Source organism: Meriones unguiculatus, chromosome 3, assembly GCF_030254825.1.
Source record: "Meriones unguiculatus strain TT.TT164.6M chromosome 3, Bangor_MerUng_6.1, whole genome shotgun sequence".
In the NCBI taxonomy this organism is placed as follows: domain Eukaryota; kingdom Metazoa; phylum Chordata; class Mammalia; order Rodentia; family Muridae; genus Meriones; species Meriones unguiculatus.
The window spans coordinates 128,765,623-128,789,457 of NC_083351.1; the positions used below are offsets into that span (position 1 = coordinate 128,765,623).

The 23,835-nt window shown below is 38.7% G+C and overlaps 1 protein-coding gene across 1 annotated transcript in view; it reads right to left on the bottom strand.

Annotated features, from left to right (window-relative positions):
• Plcxd3 (phosphatidylinositol specific phospholipase C X domain containing 3) overlaps positions 1–23,192 on the bottom strand; it is a 200,811-nt gene extending 177,619 nt beyond the window's left edge. Inside the window, exon 1 of the mRNA XM_060380529.1 lies at positions 22,820–23,192. Coding sequence (XP_060236512.1) covers positions 22,820–22,922 — 103 coding nt within the window. The 5' untranslated portion in view covers positions 22,923–23,192. The remainder of the gene's footprint in view (positions 1–22,819) is intronic.
• Between the last annotated feature and the right edge of the window lie 643 nt (positions 23,193–23,835).

Sequence of the window (23,835 nt, forward strand, 5' to 3'; positions counted from 1 at the left end):
CCTGATGCCTAGATTATGGATTCTTAACACAAATACCTACAATATTCTTCTTTTCTGTAAGTCACCACTCCTTATAGCATTCATTGTTTAAAACACAGTTAAAAGGTTCAAAACATTTAACATCGAAAGACCTTCGCTAATTAGAACAGATGTCAGGATATATATTTACCGCAGCTGGGTATTTTTCACTTAGACATCCCTCAGGGCCTATTTACCTCCATATAACTAGCAATGTGCAAGAAGGGATGGCTAGACAAGGAGAAGTTGCTGAAGCTAAACCATATAGAAAAGTGACAAGAAAATGAAGATTAAATTATAACTATCAGATAGCTTAAAAATTATAAAGAATTATCCCATGATCCAGTAATTTTGTTTCTAGGAATATGTCCAAAATGAAAGCAAGGACTTAATCCATGCATTTGTACACCATGATCACGGAAGCAATATTTTCAAACAGCCAAAATATAGACCTATTGAAGTGCTTTTTTGACAAATGAACAGGTAAACAAAATGTGACATGAACACATAATATAGCATTAGTAGTGTTGAAGGAAACTGGGATACAGGCTACAGTGTGGCCTGGAAGGCATTTTGTTGTGAGAAACAAGCTAATCACAAAACAGCAAGGACAATATGGTGCCAACAATTTGAGGTTTCTAAAGCACACAGTCATATGGACATTCAAGTTCGACGTCTGGGAGCAATGGGAAGTTGATGTTTACTGGGTTCAAAATTACATTTGCAAAGATGAGGAAGTATTTGAGGTGGGTGATAGTTACACAATGTTACAAACAACAAGACACGTAGAATGCTTTAGAATGATAAGATATAAGCCTGTGTATGGGACCACAGTAAAAATCTATAGCACTTAAATAACGCTGATGTGTAGAGTAGTGAGTAGAGTATAAAGTCCTATGCACTTGCCAACTGTTCCTTCAAAATACCTTATTATGATGTACGGTATCACATGCTAATAACAGTCCTGCCCCCACCCACAACCATTCCATTGTGATAATCCTGGCAGTCTGGTGGAAGGAAGGAAGGAAGGAAGGAAGGAAGGAAGGAAGGAAGGAAGGAAGGAAGAATCGAGAGATGGAGAAAGGGAGGGAGGGAGAAAGGGAGGGAAAAAGAAAGAAAGAATGGCAGTCAAGGAGTAAAGAAAGAAGGAAGGGAGAGGGAGGAGAGAGAGGGAAGAGGAGAGAAGAGAGGGGAGGAGAGAAGAGGAGATGAAAGGAAAGAGGAGAGGAGAGAAGAAGACAGAAAGAGAGAGCTTCTTAAGATTATTGTCGAGTGTTATGGTGAAAGCAAACTAGTTTAGAACAATGTGACCTGAAGCTTTGTCATATTCTGTTCTCAGTCTAGTGAAAAACACTTCCTTCAGAATGGGGAAAAAAGCAACAACGTATTTTTGCCTAAATACTAACCAAGAACATTTATCTGAAAGCAGCATTTGGAGGAAGGTTCTAAGCTCTCCAAAAAGAAAGCAATCAAAATAAAGATGCTGTCTCCCAGGGCCAGGAACCAATATGTCTCCCATCGAAAGATTCTCCAAGCTTGACTTCATGGCAGAGTCCTTTTGACCATAACATGGATTTAATGTTCTGTTGAGGCCAAACTATCTCCACCAAGTCTCTTTCTTTTTCTTTCTTTCTTTCTTTCTTTCTTTCTTTCTTTCTTTCTTTCTTTCTTTCTCTCTCTCTCTTTCTCTCTCTCTTTATCTCTTTCTTCCTTCCTTCTCTTCCTTCCTTCCTTCCTTCCTTCCTTCCTTCCCTCCTTCCTTCCTTTCTTCCTTCCTTCCTTTCTCTCTCTCTCTTTCTTTCTTCATTTATAACATTTGCCTTTTTATCATCTAATAGCAAATGGTATAATGACATTTTTCAGCCTGTGGTAAGGCACAAAGAAAAACACAATTTCTGGTTTAAAGTATGAAGCAAACTTTCAATGTCACTCTCACAGAAATTCAGTAGTCCTGTTTGATTTGTTCCTTGTAAAAAGGTTTTAAGAAAATATCTAGGTTTGTTTTAAAAGGTAAGGTAAAACATTAAAATCCATTAATAGTGCTTTTAAAGGGGTTTTTAACAGGACTGGCTGCATTGTCTTCCTCTGTGGATTGGCAAAGCTGTGCCACCCCAGTCCTGATGAGACCTGATAGGCTAGGATCAAACAGAAGAGGAAGAGAACCTCCCTTATCAGTGGACCAGGGGAGGAAGGGGTATGGGGAGAAGAGGGAGAGAGGGTGGGATTGAGAGAAGAGGAGGGAGAGGGTCACAGCCAGGATACAAACTGAATAAATTGTAATAAATGATAATAATAAAAAAAGGAAAAAAAAGTTTTTAACCACTTGAATGAGAACTGTGTAATTTATAATTGTCAACGGAAAAACCCTGAAGAAAAAAATACCCAAAGACGTAAGGTTTCTGTTGTTGTCTTTTAACATTTTTAAAATTGGTTTACTGTGATATTCCCAGTTATATTCATTTTCCTGTAAACAACATAGCTTTGCTCTTTATGGCTGAAAAGAAGTCCATTGTGTATCTTATATTCATTTTCCTCACCCAGTCCTCTACTGTTGGACACCTAGATGGGTCCCACAACTCAGCTCTTGTGTACAGAGTTGCAATACACTGGATGTGCAAGTAAGACCTAGGTTTTAAAATTGGGCCTTAGAAACTTAAAAAGGTGTCTGTTTTCACCACTTAGCATTTCTGTGAGGCTGAGCACTTATTATCTGTTTAGAGGCCTGTAAAATAAGAATAACACGACTCATAGAACTCACAGAAAATAAACACATCAGTAAGGCTATTGAAATATACATCCTTGTTTTTTAAATTATTTCTCTTATTTTTGAGATCATGTTATTATTACATTATTTCTCCTTCTTTTCCTCAACCCTTCTATGTACCTCTTCTTGTTCTCTTTCAAATTTATGGCCTCTTGTTTTATTAATTCTTGTTATAAACACACATGTATATAAGTATGCAAATATAAACATGAATATATATATATACATAAATTCAACTTGATCATTCCATATAAAGTTATTTGTATGTATGTTTACAGAGCTGACCGTAGATCCCTCTTAAATGTAACTGCTGTTACAACCTCCCATCCTTCTGTGATCACAGTGCCATAATTCACCAGCAACATCTATGAGAGACTGCCACCTACACAAGAGCTTCCGGCTAATGAAGATACTCAGATTGCAATCACACCTCTGAGGCAAAAGAAATTGTTGAGAGCCAAACATATACAAGCCCTGAGAGAAAAGACAAATGGAACTTAGGTCTGTGTCCTTGCCCAGGACTAGACTTGGAAAAGTCCAGTCTGAGCCTTGAGGTAAAGCCTCAAAGGAGTTAAGGTTTTAGTTTCTGGGAACTTGGACTTCTCCTCATGAAGAGACTGAAGTTATTAAACCCAAGGCCACAGTGTGCTCAGTCTCTGACATTCTTGAGATAGTCTATGTTCCGCTTGTACAACATTGCTTGATTAGCTTTCTGCCGACTTTGTTCCATATCTCCCCTAAAAACTGTATATAAGATAGTGAACTTCTTAATAAACTTGCTTGATATAGACATAGCTTGTGCAAGACCTCTTGATCCCAAACTTTTCTGTTTTCTTGTCATCTGGTCTCCTGGTCAACTCTCTGTCAGCAACCTGTCACTGAGAACAACCTGCTGGGTGCCGGTCAACCTGCAGTCTATTCATCATCACTATTACAACTTTCTTCATCTTCTACAGAGTGGTTATACTGGATGTCTACCTGTAGGAAAATGCAAAAAGATCTATATTTATCACCATGCACAAAACTAAGTTCCAAGTGGATCAAAGACCTCAACATAAAACCAGACACACTAAAGCTGTTAGAAGAAAAAATGGGGAAAAGCTTTGACCTCATTGGCACAAGAGATAACTTCCTGAACAGAACACTAACAGCACAGGTTCTAAGAGCAACAATCAATAAATAGGATCTCATGAAACTGAAAAGCTTCTGTAAAGCAAAGGACACTGTCATCAGAACAAAACGACTGCCTACAGACTGGGAAAAGATCTTCACCAACCCTATATCTGACAAAGGGTTAATAACCAGTATATATAAAGAACTTAAGAAGTTAAAAACCAACAAACCAATTAATCCAATTAAAAAATGGGGTGCAGAGCAAAACAGAGAATTCTCAACAGAGGAATATGGAATGGCAGAGAAACACTTAAAGAACGGCTAAATGTCCTTAGTCATCAAAGAAATGCAAATCAAAATGACCCTGAGATTTCACTTTACACCCATCAGATATTACTAAGATAAAAAACTCAACTGATAACACATGCTGGAGAGGATGTGGACAAAGGGGAACCCTCCTCCATTGCTGGTGGGAATGTAAACTTGTACAACCACTTTGGAAATCACTTTCTCAGATAATTAGGAATAGTGCTTCCTCAAGATCCAGCTATTGCCCTCCTAGACATATATCCAAAATATGCTCAAGTATACTACAAGGACATTTGCTCAATCATGTTTGTAGCAGCTTTATTTGTAGTAGCCAGAAGCTGCAAACAATCCAAATGTCCCTCAGCTGAGGAATGGATACAGAAATTGTGGTACATTTACTCAATGGAATACTACTCAGCAATTAAAAACAAGGAAATCATGAAAATTGCAAGCAAATGGATAGAACTACAAAAGATCATCCTGAATGAGGTATCCCAGAAGCAGAAAGATGCACATGTTATATACTCACTCATAACTAGTTACTAGACATACAATATACAATAAACATACTAAAATCTATACTCCTAAAGAAGCTAAACCAGAAGGAGGACCCTAGGGAAAATGTTCAATCCTCATTCAGAAAGGCAAATGGGATAGACATCAGAAGCAGAAGAAGACAGGAGCCTACCATGGAGGGCCTCTGAAAGACTCTACCCAGCAGTGAATTGAAGCAGAGCCTGAGACTCCTAGCCAAACTTTGGGCAGAGTGTAGGAAATCTTATGAAAGAAGGGGGAGACAGAAAGACCTTGAGGGGACAGGAGCTCCACAAGGAGACCAACAGAGCCAAAAATAAAAAATTAAAAATTAAAACAAAACAAACAAACAAAAAAAACTGGGCCCAGGGTACCCTGCAGAGACTGATACCCCAACCAAAGACCATTCATGGAGTGGACCTCTCAGATGTAGCCCATAGTGTTAGTCTCCATGTGGGTTCCCTAGTAAGGAGAACAGGGGCTGTCTCTGGCATGAACTCAGTGGCTGACTCTCTGATCACCTGCCTCTGGGCAGGTGGTGTACCCTTGCCAGGCCACAGAGGAAGACAATACAGCCAGTCCTGATGAGACCTGATAGACTAGGGTCAGATGGAAGGGGAGGAGGACCTCACTATCAGTAGACTAGGGGAGAAACATAGGGAGAGAAGAGGGAGGAATTACAAGTGGAGGGGGCCATAGTCAGGATACAAAGTGAATAAATTGTAAATAATAATAATAATAAATTTAAAAGAAACTGAACCTTTGTGTAAACCAGGTGAAAGTCAGGGGCTAGAGGGAGGCTCCTTGACAAAGCACTGCCCTTCAGGTTAAATTACTCAGACACAGGCTCATTTCTTCCTCCTACCCTTCTGGAACAAAGAACAGACAATAAGCCACAAAACTAGCTTGTCAAAGGTGAAATGGTCACGTTTTATCGGGATGTTTGGAACTATAAAAATTACCGAATTCATCCAACCAATGCCTGGCCCAACCTGAGACCCACGGCATGGGAGAGAGCCAAAGGAGATAGGAGGAAGAAGATGAGAAGAACCAGGAGGAGAGATGAAAGGGGGCTACAATTGATGAAACATAAATACGCAAATTGAAAATACATTAAAAAATACACTGAACTTCTCAAATGTTTAATTTGGTATCATAGCCCACCTGACATGGACAATGAATGGTCAAAAAGCCAGAGGATATACATGGTAGACGCCACCTACATATATAACCAGGTTTTATATATCAATATAAAAATGGAAATAGGTCTCTTTAAATGAGGGCTTTTATTTGTTTTAATAATTCAGATATTTCTATGGAGATTAACATAATGCCTTTAGTTTATTTTTTTAGTATGTCTTTTTCCTCAGACTTTTTTTTACTGTCTTCTTCCTGTCAGTAGAAAAGAAAGGCCTAAATGCCTAGCTTGTTCACTTCCATTTTCAGCCTTTATTTCCTGCTGAGATATATTTAATTATTAATGTATAAGTTCTATATGAATGAATCTTGAATCCAAGTGATATTATGGTGTAATCATCTCCATCCAAGAAAAGAAGTTACCCACAGAAGTCTATGCAGGGTAAATCCTCAGAAGGTCACAAAATCAGGAAGATGTTTTTGACAAGTGTTTGAAAGTTTTTCTATATTTTCCCCGTAAGTCATTCCCAGCAGGACACTAAAGATGACAAAGTTTATTAGTCTAATATCACACTAGAGAAAGTCACCTAAGGATGTAATGAGATTTGGCCATGTTCAGTCAGTGAGACTTTGAGTAAACTAAGATGACAAAGTAAGGTTGTTATCCTTATAGCTTGAAGCAAAGTTAAAGTCTTTTGTGTGCTAGATACTGAAAGAATTATGAAAACCTGGAAAAAAAATGGAAACAAAACTAACCCTACAAGACAAACCTTTAAGTAGCTATACCAAAAATTAATCTAACTGGGCAAGGGATGTTCCTTTTTTTTTCTATTTTCTCTCCTTTCTTTCTTTCTTTTTTTGGTTTCCAAATACATTTAAAAACATGACATAACATTCGTCATCTTAATTATTTAAATGTGCAATTCCAAAAATGTCAAATGCATTCACATTACTATAAGTGATATGCAAAACTTTCACTAAAAAAAACAAAACAGAACAAAAACAAAACTATACCCATTAGACAACTCCCAATACTGACCTTCCAGCCCTGGAGAGCATTCTTCTGTTTCCACAAATGTAACTCTTCCATGTATCTTACACATATGGCCACATACAGTGTGAATATTTTTGTGATTAGTGATGTCATTTAGCATAATGGTCTCAGAGTTCAGTTTTTGGGCAGGTTTGTTTTAAGGTCAGTCTCTAAGTATAGAATATAAAACATTAATGATCTCAATTAAAGTGAATATAATCTGATCTCAGAGAAAACCACAACAGATCTCAAATACTTAGGATTAAAAGAGAGTGTAGTTCATGACAAAGTCAAACTAACTGTCCCTTAAATTACATCAAAGGAACAATGGGTTAGTGTTGCATTTCCAATGGCAATAAAGATCACTCTAGAGGGTGCCAGCTGCCCTGCGTTTGGATCCTGGTTCTCTCATGCAGCCAAAAAGTAGGCAAATTACAGGGCATCGCTGAGCTTTTAGCCTCTACGTTTCTTAAAAGATTGCTCATCCATAAGTAAAACACCTGTTGTGCCTTTATAACCTATGTTGTTAAATTGTTTTTAAAGTAGATTTCAGTCATTTGGGTAATGCATGCAGAACTTCAGTTTTGTGAGATGGAAAATATTCTGTGTGAGGAAGGAGTGCGATGAACATCAATGTGAATGAACAGAATGTTACTGAGCCACGCATGTAAGTGGATTGACATGTAAAACTTCAGTTTACATGTACTTAGCCATAATTATTAAAATATAGGACTATACTTATACACAACCTTGTATTTAATCCTTGAAAAATGGTCAGTGATTTGGGTGATATATTTTAAATGTACATGCTCACATCATTTTCCCTTTCATATTAATAGTACTGTGTACATATGTATATTTGTGTGTGTGTGATTGTGTTTGTATTGGTGTGACCACAGGTGTTTGTCATAGGCTAATATTGGATGTCTTCCTCAATCAATCTCTTTCTTAGTTTTGGAAACCGGGTCTCTCACTGAACTGGAGTTTATTGATTTGATTAAGCTGACTGGCCAGTGAGCTCTCACTGTCTCTCTCACCAAATTCCATAGCTAGCATGACAGATATACGCAGCTGTGCCCTACTTTTACATGAAGGATGGGGATGCGAATGCAGGTATTCATGGTTCTGGTGAGCACATTGCAAACTGAGCTATCTCCCCAGCCCCCTTTATTAAAAATTATTGGATAGACTTTTAAATATCCACTCTACCTCCCCTGTGCAAATGCTGTTTAAAGTGTACATAAAATTATTTTACTGATTTTTGACATTACATATATTTTATATTTAAATATATGTGTATTTTAAATTTCCAACTGTGTTAGTGTATGATCTCTCTTTTGAAAAGAAAAAAAAAACAATGATTGATATCACCATCTAACAGAAAGAAAAACAGAAGAATCCCATGGGCTTTAAAAGACTGTCAGTCATGTCCTCTTCCCAAAATAATGCTTATCTTAATATATACATGAGGAGAGTTGGAGCTGATTCTATGTGCATATTTTTCAGTACTTACTCTGGTCAACTTCTAAATTCTTAATACTTTTAATTGTTTAACATAAGAGCCAGTGCACACAAATATACATGTGTACACACAGAGACCAGTATTCTAAAATACATACATGCAAGTTTGTTGAATAGTTAAGACAAAAATAAATGGGTCACGTTTAAGTGACTGCATGAGTCACATGCCTTGATTTTTTGAGCAGTTCTTGGAAATGTTTGTTCTTACATTTCTAAGTGCCTTTTCCTTCTACCTTTTACTTTATCAGCATATAATAAGCAAATACTATTGTCAAATATTATTCCCTATCACTTAATTATTTAAATATTTCTTCATAATTTTAATTGACTTAAAGTTTGTGATAGGTAAGTTGACTTGGGGGAGAAACATTATTTGCGTAATTTCAAATTTTCCTTCAATAAATTTGTTTTCTCCCTCAAGAACTTTGCTCAAGGTATTGAATTAAGAGTATTATACAGCATATTGACTTCAGAAATAGCCTAAGGAACTCTAACATCAAAATGTGTAATGGAATAATGGCAGCATGGAGTCTGTATACCTCTTATCAAAGGAGATCAGTTCCAATAAATACATTGGTATAAAGAACAATAAGCTCTTTCTAGTAGCATGATAAAATGTTGTTCTTAATCAAATAGCTTTGGAAATAAGATTCATGCTCTAGGCTAAAAATTGCTCCTGCTGTATTTAATTTTCAGTTCACCTCTGACTGCTAAGAAATTGTTAAACGGTTCTAGGTAGTAAAATATTAGTGAGACCTCATAAGAAATTAAAATACCTAAACACAGTATGAAAGATAGAGAGTAAATTAGAAATAGTGATGGGTGAATATGATTCATCCAGTCTGCCAAGAACTTACTGGGTTACCATACATCACACATAAGTTATTCACTAAGGCCTCATTAGGTGACAAGCACTATGCTAAATATTTCACCCTGATTACTCCAGGTCATTCACAGAATGATCTTATGAAAATTTTTTCTCACCTCAATTATGATAAAGAAATTGATGTTCAAAGAGAGTAAGCAATGTGCTGTAAACTACAAAGTATGCAAGGGCCAAGGGAAGGCCTCAGACGATCTGACTTAAATCTTGCAGGAATGCAGAGTCAACAGATGAACATCCAGGCTCTCCAAAGACACCTCTGCTACATAAGATGGCTTTTCTACACAAAATTTACATTGATAAAAGCTGATTTCCTTCATTTTCATTTGTGGAAAACTTCATTCTTTTAAGCTTTATCATTTACGTGTTTTAGCTTAGAAGTCCAGAAACATGAAGCTTTGTGCATCTGAAAAGAGATGGCCACACCTGTATCTGATGTGGACTTAGAACCTTAAGTGTTGGCCATCTGGTTTAAAACCCCCTGTCATAGTCTAGTTCCAGCCTCACCTTATCTTCTACAGAGCACTGGAAATTCCCATTATCTTTACAGAAAGGGAACAAAATATATCCGATGTTTCAATCTTTTGATTGTCTGTTCAGAAAGCTAGTTTCTATTGAGCCCAATCTGGGGTGCATGTAGAAGCTACTAACCTAACATATTCTAAATGCTTAGGGTGCTCTGAGCTTTAATAAATGATAGGTAGGTAGGTAGGTAGGTAGGAAGATAGATAGATGGAGAGAAAGAGAGAGAGAGAGAGAGATGGATAGATAGATAGATAGATAGATAGATAGATAGATAGATAGATAGGTCAAGCTTGAAGGGAGCACAACTACTTCAGAGAATCTGTGGCATTGAGAGACACCAGAGAGAGTAAGAGATTACAAGATTTTAGGAAGAGATCCCAGCTAGACTTCTAGTTAGACACCTACACATAAATTCCCAGATAAGATACAAACACACAAGGCTTGAGAGGCCTGGAATCCATAACTTGACTATTGGACATTCTTTCTTATAGGAAGTTATAAGGAAAGTCTATAAAGATGATGAGAAACACTTTCAGAAGCATCAACATCAGCTCTAAGACACAAGGAATGTGAGGAAAGTAGAAAACAGTCATACCAGGAATGGACATAAATCTCTAGAAGCCAACTTTGAGAACACTACCTTACAAGAAATGCTAAAAGGCACTCTTCAAACTCACATAGAAACTATACAACTATGTAGCTCAATGACAAACACAGAAAAATACAGAAAATACAGAAAAAAAAATAATAACAGGATGTTAGTAATGAAACTCAAAAATATAAGAATTATCAAATACATTAGTGGATAAAAAAATATGAGATGTAATATGAAATCCCATATTGTGTAGAGTGACAAAAATTAAAATATAGGTTTATACATGATTGAAATTAAATTACTATCATCTTAAAATAGAGTGGTAAAACTATGAGATGCTTCATATTATCCTAATGGTATTAGCAAATAAAGTATCTAGAGGAGGACTACATGAAGAGAAAAAAGGAAAAGTCAGGTCTGGGGTAAAGTTAGAAAAAAATAATTTATGAAACATATTAAGAGTATCTTTAAATATCAGCTCTCTAAAGTACTTGGAACTAAGAGTATATCAACTGCGTGGTATTGAATACTTTTGGAAATATTTGCATAGACTTTACTGGCTGAATATCAATAATCTGAAATCTAAAATATTACAGATTTTTAAACATCATGTTGGCATCCAAAAAGCTTCAAATGTTTTTGCAGTGTTTTCTATTTCAGATTCCCAGACTAAGAATGCTCATTTTTAAAGTGATTTCATAGCTCACATCCAAAAGTGAATGAGTCATATAGATAGAAAGTGGATTTTAAAAACAATGAACTTAAAATATACTATAATGCCTAAAACATATAGATTAAGGAAGAAAACTTAAATCACCCACTTATATGCTTCAAGATACTAGGAAAAGGAACAACCCAGACTGTAAAATTTCCTGGTTCAATTGTTGTCTGGGAGGCTTACTGCCTCCTTCCACTAACCTAGGCCTAGTCCTAGAAGATTCTAGCCTCCATATAATCTAACCTAGGCTAGAATGTTTTCAGCCTCTGAGACTTACTGCTAAATAAGCTCACCCTTTCTTGTTATTTCTGAGCTCTGGGCTTCTGCCTTCAACTCAGCTGTTCTAGCTCAAACCTCTCTCCAATCTGGCTTATTCAACCTGGTTTCTCTCTCAGCCCCTGAATTGATCTACTTGACCTCCAACTAACTCCAGCAATCTGTTCTAATCTCCTGGCTCCTTCTCTACCTCCTTTGGTCTTTACCTGAGTTCTCTCTCTCTGCAGCCTGTCTCTCTATTACTGTCCTGGTAAAACTGCTTTCTCTCTCTGTATTGCCTTTTAAGTAGCTTCTCTTACCTCTCTCTTCTCGTGAGAGTTGGACAATTACTTTGTCAACTCTTTCTCTGATTTTGACACCTCTTCTGCCACTTAATTAGACATCATTTTCAAACATAGGTGCTTCCTTCTACAAACTAACTTTACCTTCCTTTTTGGGGGGATTAAAAGTGTGTACCATCACACCTGGACTTAAGCTTTTCTTTATCTGAAACTTTGCCTGCCTCTGTCTCCTGGATTAAAGGCACATTTGTATTCCAGCCAGATCACACAGACCTAGAAGGTCTTTAGATGCTCTTGCCAGAATAGCCATGTTCTGAATTAGCATTCCTGTACTCAAGACAAAAGTTAGTGTTGGAATAGAAATAATAAATAATTAAACATAAATAAAATATAAAAAAGGCAACAAAATTGTTTTTAAGAACAAAATTGCCAAATATTTATCTCAGCCAAGAACAAATATAATTACAAATGAAAGAAAAGACATAACAACTAAATCCACAAAAATAGAAATGATTTTAAGAAACCACTATGAAACTATGTACACCAACAAATACAAAAGGATCAATAAAAATTTTAATGTATTATCTGCCAAGATGAAGAAATGAAGAAACATAAAATCTGAGTATAGCTGTAATAAGATGAAATGACAGTATTCTTCAACAAATCATATTTGGAAAGCCATATATCCACATGCAGAAAATACAATTAGAGATTTGTGTTACTGTGAACACAAAATGAACTCAAAATAGATTAAAGATTTACCATAAGCAACAACACTATGAAAACCAAAAGAAAACTGGTGGAAATTTTTGTTAGAAATTCACAAAATTCGACTTAGTGATAAAAATTTGGACACTACACCAAAAAAAAAAGAACTAAAATGAAAAATACTCAACTAATAATATCTCTAGGTTTCAGCTAACCTACTAATATCATTCTACTAACTGAATACACCAATGAAACAATTCCCAATGACATATGCCCTTATCAGAGAAGCTTATTCTTGCAGTAGATGGTAATTAACACAGAGACCAACGATTGGAAAATGTGCAGAGTGAGAGATTTTAGGGTGCCATGCCATGAATGGGGACTGGTTATCACACTGCTCCCCTGAAGACTCTGGGATTATTTAAGAGTGAGAGAAAAAGATGGTAAGATGGAAATGCAGTGGGTGGTTTTCAAGGAAACAGCATTTTCACACACAACAGGGTAGGTGTACGTATGAACTCACAGAGATTGTGGTGGTATGGACAAGACATATACAAGTTCAAGGCAGACAAAAATACCAGCATGAAGAAAGTGGGCACAAAGTCTCATCCTTACACCAAAAAGCTATTCACAAATGATAGCTGCTAGGAAAAGAGAAATCATGTTCTTATTTTGTTTTGCTGTTGTTGATTTTCAGTATGACATTGGGTATATCATCCATACTCCAGGACAGGGTTTATGCTTAGAACTAGCAACATTTGTGACGAACACAAATCAGACTTCATTTGTGGCTTTTTCTTTTCTTTTGTAGTTTGCTTTTGTTTTGAGAGAAAAAGAAAATGAAGGTAGGTAGGGAAGGAGGGGGAAGGATCTGAGAGATGTTGGGGGATAGAAAAGAATATGATAATATGCACCTAAAAAAGATAAACAAGAAAGAGGACCCAGAGTAAGATGATCAATCCTCACTTAGAAAGTCAAATGGGATGGACATGGGAAGTAGGAGAAAACAAGTAACAGGACAGGAACCTACCACAGAGGGCCTCTGAAAGACTCTACCTAGTAGTGTATCAAAGTAGATACAAAGACTCATAACCAAACCTTTGGGAGAGTGCACAGAATCATACGATAAAAAGGGTAGTTAATATGACCAGGAAAGGACAGGAGCTCCACAAGGACAAAATATATCAGGGCACGGGGGCCCTCTATGAGACTGTTTCTCCAACCAAGGACCATGTATGGATATAACCTAGAACCCCTGCTCGAATGTAGCCCATGGTAACTCAGTATCCAAGTGGGTTTCAAGGGGAACAGGAACTATTTCTGACATGAACTCAATGACTGGCTCCTTTACCTACCCTCCCCCACCCCAAAGGAGGAGCATCGTTGCTATGCTACAGAGGAGGATGGGGCAGCCAGTCCTGAAGATACCTGATAAGCTAGGGTCAGATGGAAGGGGAGGAGGTCCTCCCCTAGCAGTGGACTTGGAAAGGGGCAGGAAGGAGATGAGGGAGAGAGGGTGAGATTGGGAGGGAATCTATGATGAATACCAAAAATAAATAATCAGCCAATTAAGAAAAACCAGCCTAGAAACTAGAACATTTTTCTAGGAAGAAAAAAAAAACAGCTAAGAGGAAATTTTTTTAAAGTTACTATATGACCCAGAAGATCTACCTTTGGGTATTTTCTACAAAATAACTAAAATCAGAATCTTGAAACTGGTGCACACACACACACACACACACATACACACACACACACACATGTTTACTGGAGTGTTGTTCACCATCAAAAACCCATCAATCCATAAATGCGTAAGGAAAAGTGGTACACTGGTACAAGTGTTCTATTGACCTCTCAAGAATAAAGCAATGCTGACACATGTTTTTAAATAGGTCAATCTTGACAATGTTATGTTAAGTAAAACAGACCAGTCACACAAAGACAAACATGACATGATTCCATTTATAGGATGAACCTATAATCAGACTCCTAAAAGCAGATAATGGAATGGTGTTTGCTAAGGTGAAAGAGAAGGATAAATAAATTAATGTTATTTAATGGGTATGAAGTAAGTCTTGTGTTAAATATTGTAACAGTAATAAAAAATAAAATGAGTTACAAACCTAGAAATATGTTTCAAGAAGAGAAGTGCCATGGGCCACATCAAATGCTGCTGGAAAGTCACATGAGATCATGGAGACAGAACAATCAGAAAGGAAAGACAATCATAACAGGACAATCATAGCAGGAACAGTTCTTGTGGTGGAAGATAGTGAAATCAATATGGGCTAGAAGAAGAAGAACCCAACACTAGAGAGGTTCTCTCTGTGAGTGTCATTAAATAATTTCTAGACAGGCAGGCATGGTGTCAAGTGAACTTTTTAAAATGTGCATTATTAACGTGGTACTGTGTGCTAACTACACAGAGGATCAAACTGTATCCTGCCTGCTCTTGGTTACCTCACACTGTATAAAATAGCAGGTTTCAGGCTGTGCTTTGTCCTGGATGATTCCACTTCAAAAGTAGGATTTGACTGCCTTTTGAGTGACAATGCAGAGGACGACTGACAGCATCATAAGCACCACTTCCTATCCAGTACCATCCATGAGGCACAGACAGGTAAATGACGTACTACCAAAATAAAAATGCACTGCTTGGAAACTTATTAAAGTTTACTGGTAATGTATGAGCAGATGGACATATTAAAACTATTTCAGAAACACCAGTCCGGGAATTATTAGACACACTAGACTAACATAAGGTACAGAACGTTCTCTTTACCCCACAGACAGGAGAAAATCTACATTGCCATGGCAATGGCCTCACTGACCTGCACTCTGATCACCCAGTGTGTATATTAAAGGAATGACAGGCAGAGATTGTTCAAGTGGCCCCGGTAGGGACTCAGTTCCATCTTCATGACTCATATGTCATGCCTCACCTTCCACGGGCTATATCATGCAAATGTTCTTCTTCACGAGCAAGCATAACAGAGAAGCCTCCCGGAAAGCTGAGCAGACAACTAGTCATCATAGCTCATTCTCCTTCTCAAAATAAAAATTCTTTGATTGAAATGAGAAACTGAGGGGGCTGGAGAAACGGCTCAGAGGTTAAGAGCACTGGCTGCTCTTCCAGAGGTCTTGAGTTCAATTCCCAGCAACCACATAGTGGCTCACAAACATCCATAATGAGATCTGGTGACTTCTGGCATGCAGGTGTACATGCAGACAGAATATTGTATACATAATAAATAAATCTTTAAAAAAAAAAGAAATGAGTAACTGAGTTATCATTATGTTGCCCAAGAATAAATGCAATTGCTTCCTAAAAGTTAATTCGCAGGAAGAATTCTTTTGTGTAAAACACAATAAGAAGTATTTCATATAGAACATTGTAAGGGTTGTCCACTCCCAGAATCTGTAATGAGGTACATGACCATAGCAAGAGAACAGCTCACAAAATCCATGAGCCATCTGTTTCAGTACCTGACCTCTGGAGGTGACTAATCCTGGAAGCTTCTTGAGAATATTTAACCACCTCCCCCATCCCTGTGCCTGACCCATCTCCCTCTCTTAACAGAGCATAACAAAAGCATATGGTGTCATAGAAAGCTCTTGGCAGTGGAATTTGATCTGACCTGTGTTGGGTTTTATTTTTCCCTCTTACTATTACCCCTTTTTCTGAGCATGTGGTGTATATGTCATTAGCTTTCTGAGGCTAATCATAAATCTACACACAGCAGAAAAGAAAAGATAAGATGATATAGTACTTTTTATTGTATTAAACTTTGCATAACTACATTAAGGATTTTGCTACATTTCCAACATGGTAAAAAGCTCTTGGGTTTCAAAAAACTCATGTTTTTCAGTAAGCATTTTCACTAGTGGCAGCAGGTAAATTTCTTTCTGGCAACCGTTTTCTTCCTTAAGTAATAATAAAGTGTGTGTGTGTGTGTGTGTGTGTGTGTGTGTGTGTGTGTGCGCGCGCGCCTCTTTTCTAGAAGGGCCAGAACACATTAATTACTCTATATTTCTATAGTTTGGTGTGCTTAGGGATTTCAGATCTCTCAGATTATTTGGTTCCACTTACACTCACTCAGACTACTTGGTGATAAAAATTCAGGTGGAATTTTTATTTTTACTCCAGACATATAAGAATGATCACATAGCCCCATCCAGAGGTGTGCCTATATGAAAAAAAAATCAAGTAGCTTTCTTTAAAAAGGAAGTAATACACACCCACACTGTACACATACGTGCAAATGTGCCTACATACGTATGTACACACCTTGAGAAACTGAGCGAACAAAAGGACAAAAGAAGAGAACAGAATTCCATCCTACACCTTCTCCTCTGCCATCCCCCTAAACTGGTACCTGAGTCACAGGACCAAATGGCTCTAAATACTAATGAATGACTATGAAAGGTTTGGGCAGTGCATGCCCACGTGGCATCGAGTGATGTAGAGTTGGCAGTGAGGGGTACACGCCAGCGTCAGCAGCTTCCAGGTGAAGAGCCCAGCTCTCAGAACCTCTCATCCTTGTCAGACATTAACATTCTCAAACTTGGGCCTCTAAAGACACAGCATATCAAAGCAGAAAAAAAAAGAAAAAAAAACCCACTCTCTAAATATTCACCAGGACAGGAAAAAATAAAAACCTAGACTGCATGGTAGCCAAACTTCTGTGATTCCTGTGGGGCATATTTAGAATCAACCCCAGGATGTTTACAACTAATCAGGAATCCATTTAGGATGAATGGAACTGAATTATCATGTCTCTGATTTTACTTTGGAAGTAATAGTGTTTAGAGCACACTTTTTTGTGTCAGTGTGTATTCATTTATTTCTGTTTCCTTGCAAATACCGGTTATAAATAAGGTTGTGAAATTGTAATTTTTTTCACATCTTATAGTGTGTGACCCTCAACATTTGAGCATTGTGATGTTGGCTTTAGCCTGTGAGGGGTGTGTGTGTTTACATGTATGTGTACGTGTGTGGTTTATATATGATACCTAACTATTTGAGAACATTTTTATTGTTAAATAACTGATTTGCAAACAAGTGAATTATACACATTCATACATGTTTCTATTTTGTGAAAACTATGCTTTAAATAAATAAGGTAACCCTTGCAAATATAGAAAGATTAACTATTTTCTTTGTATCATAAATCAGTTTATGGTTTACCAGGGGTTTTTTGTTTTTGTTTTTTTTTTTGTTTGTTTGTTTGTTTTTGTTTGATGACCAGTAAGTAAATTTTATGCTCATAAATATAAAATCACTTTTACTCAGAAGAAATATTTAAAGTCCTATATCATAGATAAAGTGAACAAACCTTCACCTTATGAATATTACATGTCCACATTTCTGCGCACAATAAGGAATGAGAGCACAGTGATGCAAACCAATATAGGGATGTTTCTTTCCTTAGGCGGGTACTAGTATCCACCTGCATCACCAGACGGGCTGCTCTTAAGCGCTGTTCATAGCCAGTATCAATGAGCAGCGGGGCTTAAAGAAATGAGGGGGGAGGTTTTACATTTATCACAGTGGCCTAACCTGAACTCTTAAATAGCAATTAAATAACATTTATTGCTCATGGCTCATGATGAACTATAATGTCGGTTATCAGAAATGTTCCCAGCCTGAGCAATTAGTTTTGAATCAGGTATGGAGTTCTGGCTTTAAGCTTGATTGAAAACTCGAACACTCATAGATAGTTCAACAAAAAGCCCTACTAGAAAGACACATACTTAAGTTTGTCTCTGCCACTTACATAGTAAAGCTCTCCTTTAGCAGTGCACTAAAATGTTCCTTAGAATGCAAATGTATGTATCAATCAGCTGGCTATCGTGTTAAACTGTAGAGCATAATCAAATAAACTGAAAGAGTGGACTATAGATACTATATTTCTACCATGAATAGGTATGATGATGCTGGTGGTCTTGCCTGAACAGCCTTGAGTGACAAGGTCTTAGAAGATCATTGATAGAACAGATTGAAATCATGTGTGGATGAGAAAACACTGTAAATAGTGAAATATACATATATATACATATATAAACTTTATTTTAGTTAATAATATTTAACAATTAAAATCATCACGAAAAATGTTTTTGAATTAGTATAACTTTTATGTGTCAATTTCAAAACTAATTTTTGATAGTCTTCAGTTTTTCTTTCTTGATAAAATCAAGTCAGATGGGGAACTGGTAAGGAAACATGGGAGTATTCTGAAAAAGCTTGTGTTTGGCCGGTTGAAGATTTACTTCATAAGGTCATTTTGACCAAATATACACATATTTTAGAAATGTGCTCCAGTAAATGCTGCACGTGAGTGACCCTATAGACCATTTTATTTCAATTAAGGAAGAAATAGAAAATTGCAAAGATGAGAAAGGGGTCTGGAGAGAGAGAGCTCTGAGGTTAACTGTGTGTACTGTCCTTGCAGAGGACCCAAGGTCAGTGCTCAGGACCTATGTCAGGAGACTCAGAGCTGCCAATAACTCCAGCTCTGGGGGAATCCACATTTCTGGCATCCAATGGCACCTGTGCTCACACGCATATACCCACAGAAAAACACATACACATGATTAAAAATAAAATAAAAATCTAAAAAAATAAAGAAGAAGAAGAGGTAAGTTAACTGTAGGAGTGTTGGTAACATGAAAGGATTACCATGAGACAGAAAGTTAAAACTAAGGACCCTAGGAGGTAGAGCATCTGCCTTTACATGTGAGGCACCAGGTTTGGCACACAAAATCATACATGCAACACACATACACACTCACACACACATACAAACCAACAAAACAAACAACATCATGAATGCATGTTAAAGCTGACAAGTAATCAGAGTCGTATAGGGGCTTAGTTTCCACGAAACTGTTCTTTTGTGTTGCCGTTGGCATTTTCTAAAGGAAATGAAGTTTATCCACATAATCACCTATTTATAAAACACTCTTCTCCACATTAAATGTAACCAACTGCACCCTGTTCACGAAGATGCACACACTCTTTCTGACTCTCCAGTCCTAGAAGGTTTTGATCAATTCTTCATTATTGAGTGATCAGTTTGACTCTGGGTAGATGATTTTTATTACGTATTGGACAGTGGAGAGCAGATATGTTCCATAAGCCACGTCCTTCTCAGTATTACCAACACATACGACCTGTCTCATCAAATCTCTTTTTAAGGGTTTTAGAGACGCCGTGAATAAAATTAGAACTCTGCCAAACATGCCAAATATTCATCAGATTTACCTTCATCTGAATTTTATACTTTTTCTTCCTTCTTCCTTATTTTTTTTATCCTTTCTGACCTGCTTGTGGTGAAAGCCAGCATCATTCATATTCCAAATGCCATAAGTTTGGTTTCATCAGAGAGAAAAGAAATCATAAATAAGGCTAAAATCCAAACAACTGTGTGTCCTGTCAGCACTTTGCATTGAATAATAAACTAAACAAATTTACTAACACCAGTTACTAACTTAATTGTTTAGTCAAGTCCATACCCATCATGGAGCCTTTAAATACAGAACAACACAGAAAGACTCATTTCTGAAAGCGTTCAAGGCACAGACATTCAAGGACATCAGAACTGCACGCACACACACACACACACACACACACACACACACAAGCACACACAGGCTGTTCTTCGCTATAGTCTTAGGTAATATGCAGCAGCTGCCCCAAGTAGGTGTCCTCATAATTAGTTGGCTCTTCACCCTCTATCTGTTTCACCTAAGAAAACCTGAGGCTTTGAGGATGACGGAGCAGCAGCTTCCCTCCACAGAAACACTTGCATCGTGCAACAGACGTGGCTTTAAATGGTGGAGATAATTGCTTAATTCAAGCTAGAGCAACTGTCCAAGCAAACATGTAGCAGCCAGGAAGCTATTAGCATGATTTTAAGGCAATTATTCCATTAGTGTTTAATAGTCTCCAATTAGTCTGCTCTATCAAAATTTGAATGTGTTTTTTTTTCCTCCAAAAAAATTCTGTGTTGAATAATGCAGAAAGGTACCAGACTCATTTTAATCCTGGTTTTATAAAAAAGAATATGGCCAAACTTATATGGGTATTCAGGGATATGTACTTGGTAAAAGTGGTGTGTGTGTGTGTGTGTGTGTGTGTGTGTGTGTGTGTGTGTAGTATTTGGGTAAAACTGCAAGGCTACGTTGACCACTTACTTTGACTCTTATACTAAAAGGGCTTGGAATATAATGGAAAGTCCATATCATCCAAATACATCATCTTTATGTATGTATCTTTACCAGAGTCCAGCAGGAAATCGAAGTCCCTGACCTCAAAGTTCCACTTAGTCCCACGAAGGAGAAAAGGAAAATTACCCTGTCTCTACAGCTGCCTCACTTCTCACCCCAGTGCGAACTTGTTGCTCCTGAGTTACACTCACATAAATCTCAAAATCCTTATCCTTGTATCCCTAGGAAATATTCCATAACACCTCTCTTAGGGATCAGCTCACTAAACTGATTTTAGGACATTTGAGTGCCTAGGTCTTGTTCTGAGGGGGAAGGCTTTCCATCTGTGAAATAGAAATGGTAATCCCATCACTGCCCAATTTACAGAATCTCTGGAAGGATGTGAACTAGCAAACGAGAGTTGGCTTTGATACAGGCCTTTTTGGTAAGCCTCAAATGTGGCATCACATCATCCCTCAGAGCCAGCATGCTACCTCAGACATTTACTCTCTAGAGCCTCTCTTCGAAAAATAGTACTTGCCCTTATTACACACCTTGGCGCAGGAAGCACATGAAAATATCTGTCTAAGAAAACAAATAGAAAGCAAAGGAAGAAAAAAAAATATAAGGACAATGGGGATGCCTGTGGAAGCGAGAGTGAACTTTCACTAACTAAATTGTGTGCTTTCTGCTCCTTCAAAGGAGCAATCCCAGGCTCACATGGCCTATGGAATGGGTACGAAGGGAAGCTGAGTTGGGCTTTTCCAGAGACACCTAGGTGCCTGGGAAGTCATCTGTTGCAGAAGGACAAAGGAAAAGACTATCTCCTGAGGACAGTGTTCCGACCAGACTGTGCCTGTCTTTCCCACCAAACATCCGCTACAGTTAAGTTTACTGGTGAGTTTCAACGCTTGTTGATTGAACACAGAGTGAGTTTTTTCTTTTCCTTCCAGAAACCTGTTTCATTTCTTCCTTCTCTCCTTATTTCTTTGGTTTCACTTCCACTCCTTTCCTCCAAACTCCGTCATGTTTTCTCACGGGGTTGGGCTGGGGTGGAGAGGTGTAGATAGGGCAGATCAGAGGAAGTAGATCAGAAGATTGAAGTTAATAACGTAGCTCTACTCTGGGCAGGGGGTTGATTATCCATGAGCAATTTGCCCTCTAGCCTAATCTTCTAAAGAGAGATGTGCACAGCCTCAGCCCATGTTCATAACAGAATTGCTAAGGAAATACAGGTATTTCCCAGCTGCAGCACTCGCAAACTGCCCAGAAACAATCTTCTCTCTTCGATACCCGAGTTGGGGACTACTGTCTGCTCCGACCCGGAAACCTGGCCGGAGCTCTAATCCAAACCATGAGCACCGTGCTTCAGCGTCTGTCCTGATGCCACACATCTATACCTGCTGTTCCTAAGCTTGCTCGCTCCTCCAGACCACCAGCTCAGTCACCTTCTCCGGGGCCATCTGCTCATTATTCCATCTTTACGCTGCTGCTCACGCGGATTTCACTGCCTGGTTTCTGTCTGGAGCAGCAAACGTTCAAGGGTTTGCCTTCCTGACCTAGGAGCTCTACCTTAAGCAGCTCTTTTACCAGACTCCCTCCTGGTCCAAGCCAATTAGGAAATGCTTGCTTTTTGCTTCTTGGCCCCTTCAGCTTCTTGTCAAGGACAGTGATCATGCTATCTCCACCGGTCCCGGTCCCTGAACTTTCAGAAAGCGCTTGGTCTCTTTAAAGAAGACTGGGGGCGAATGCTAATGATTCTAACAGTGAAGCTACCAAATGCTCCTAAGTCCATGCCGGGGATGGACTCAATGATGCTAGGGAGCCCAACTCCTAGGAAAGCCAGCTCCCTCCTATAGCGCACAGACTCCGGAACCTGACCTGCCTGCATCCTCTCCCCCCTCTCCCCGCAGACTCCCAGCCACCCCCAATCTTCAAGGAAAACCATAGAAGGGGGTCTGGAGCACAGTCTCGGAAACACCTTCTCCCTTGCCCCAACCCTGCGGACACAGTCTGCATCTGAAGCCCAGGGAAAGAAAGCAGTCACCTTGACTCCCGGCGCGCCAGGGTCTTCCAAGGTTTGGAATTCCCGGGGACCCACCCCCTGGACAAACATCCCTCAGGCAGGCACAGGACAACTTAACATTGAGTGCAAGATGAAGCAGGGCGGGGCAGGTGCAGCAGGCACCTACCTACCTGGGATGGCTAAATTGGTGAGGGGAATGCTGTGGATGCTCTCAGGCAGAGTTGCCATCCAGTCGGCGAATTTCAGCTCGTTTTTCCCCTGAGACGAGGCCATGGTGCCGGTCTGCTTGCCGCTGCGCTGGTCCCCACACTCCTAGGCACAGGCTGGCAGCTGCTGCCGCTAAGCCAATGTTTGCTTCGGCCCCGCTAGAGTTTACACTCCGCTCTGCGCCACACCCACAGGATGGCGCAGACACATGCTCATTTTAATAATTATTCAAAAACACCCCATGCTCTCTCCTAGCCTTCGCCAGACTCCACTGCTAGAGCTTTTGTTCCCGACGTCCGTGCTTCGCTCTCTGCTCTCTCCCCCTCCCTTCAGACTCCCTCCTCCCGCCTCACCTCTCCTAGATGGCTCTGCCTTTCCTTGCCATTCTGCAGCTCCCCTCCCTTTCTTATTATTAGTCTTTTATCTTTCTAAAAACTTGGTTTTGGAGCTTCTTTGTCCCTAGTCTTTTTCTGTCCCTTGGTACGACTTCCTAGTACAGTTTGCATGAAAGGCAGTGTTGCAGTTGGATCTAAAAATCCTGATAGACTTGAAGATAGACTCTGAAGATCAGACTCATCTTTGGCTCTCAGGACTTTCCATTCATCCCAAAGAGTGTTCCTTTCCCTAAGCTACAACAGATTATGTTTTTTCTCAGCCCGAGTACTCAGACCTATTTATACAAAATGGTGGTCTTCACTTATAACTTGTCTAATTTTTCGAGGAGCTGAATATACGTGGTGAGCTGGTAGGGTAGTATATTCTACAATTCGGTTTTTAAAGCTTGGTTTCAGACATTTAACGGTCAAGAAGCATCGCTGCAGATTGCGAGGACCCGCTGTTTCTGAGGAGAGAGTGATGCCCTTCCTTTCTTGGCTTCATGGTACTCAGGATAAGATGAAAGTCTGAGGCTGGAAGAAAATCACATCTCCCAATGACATGCTGTAATTACTGCCAGTAGCATTTGGTGGCATGTATTTGG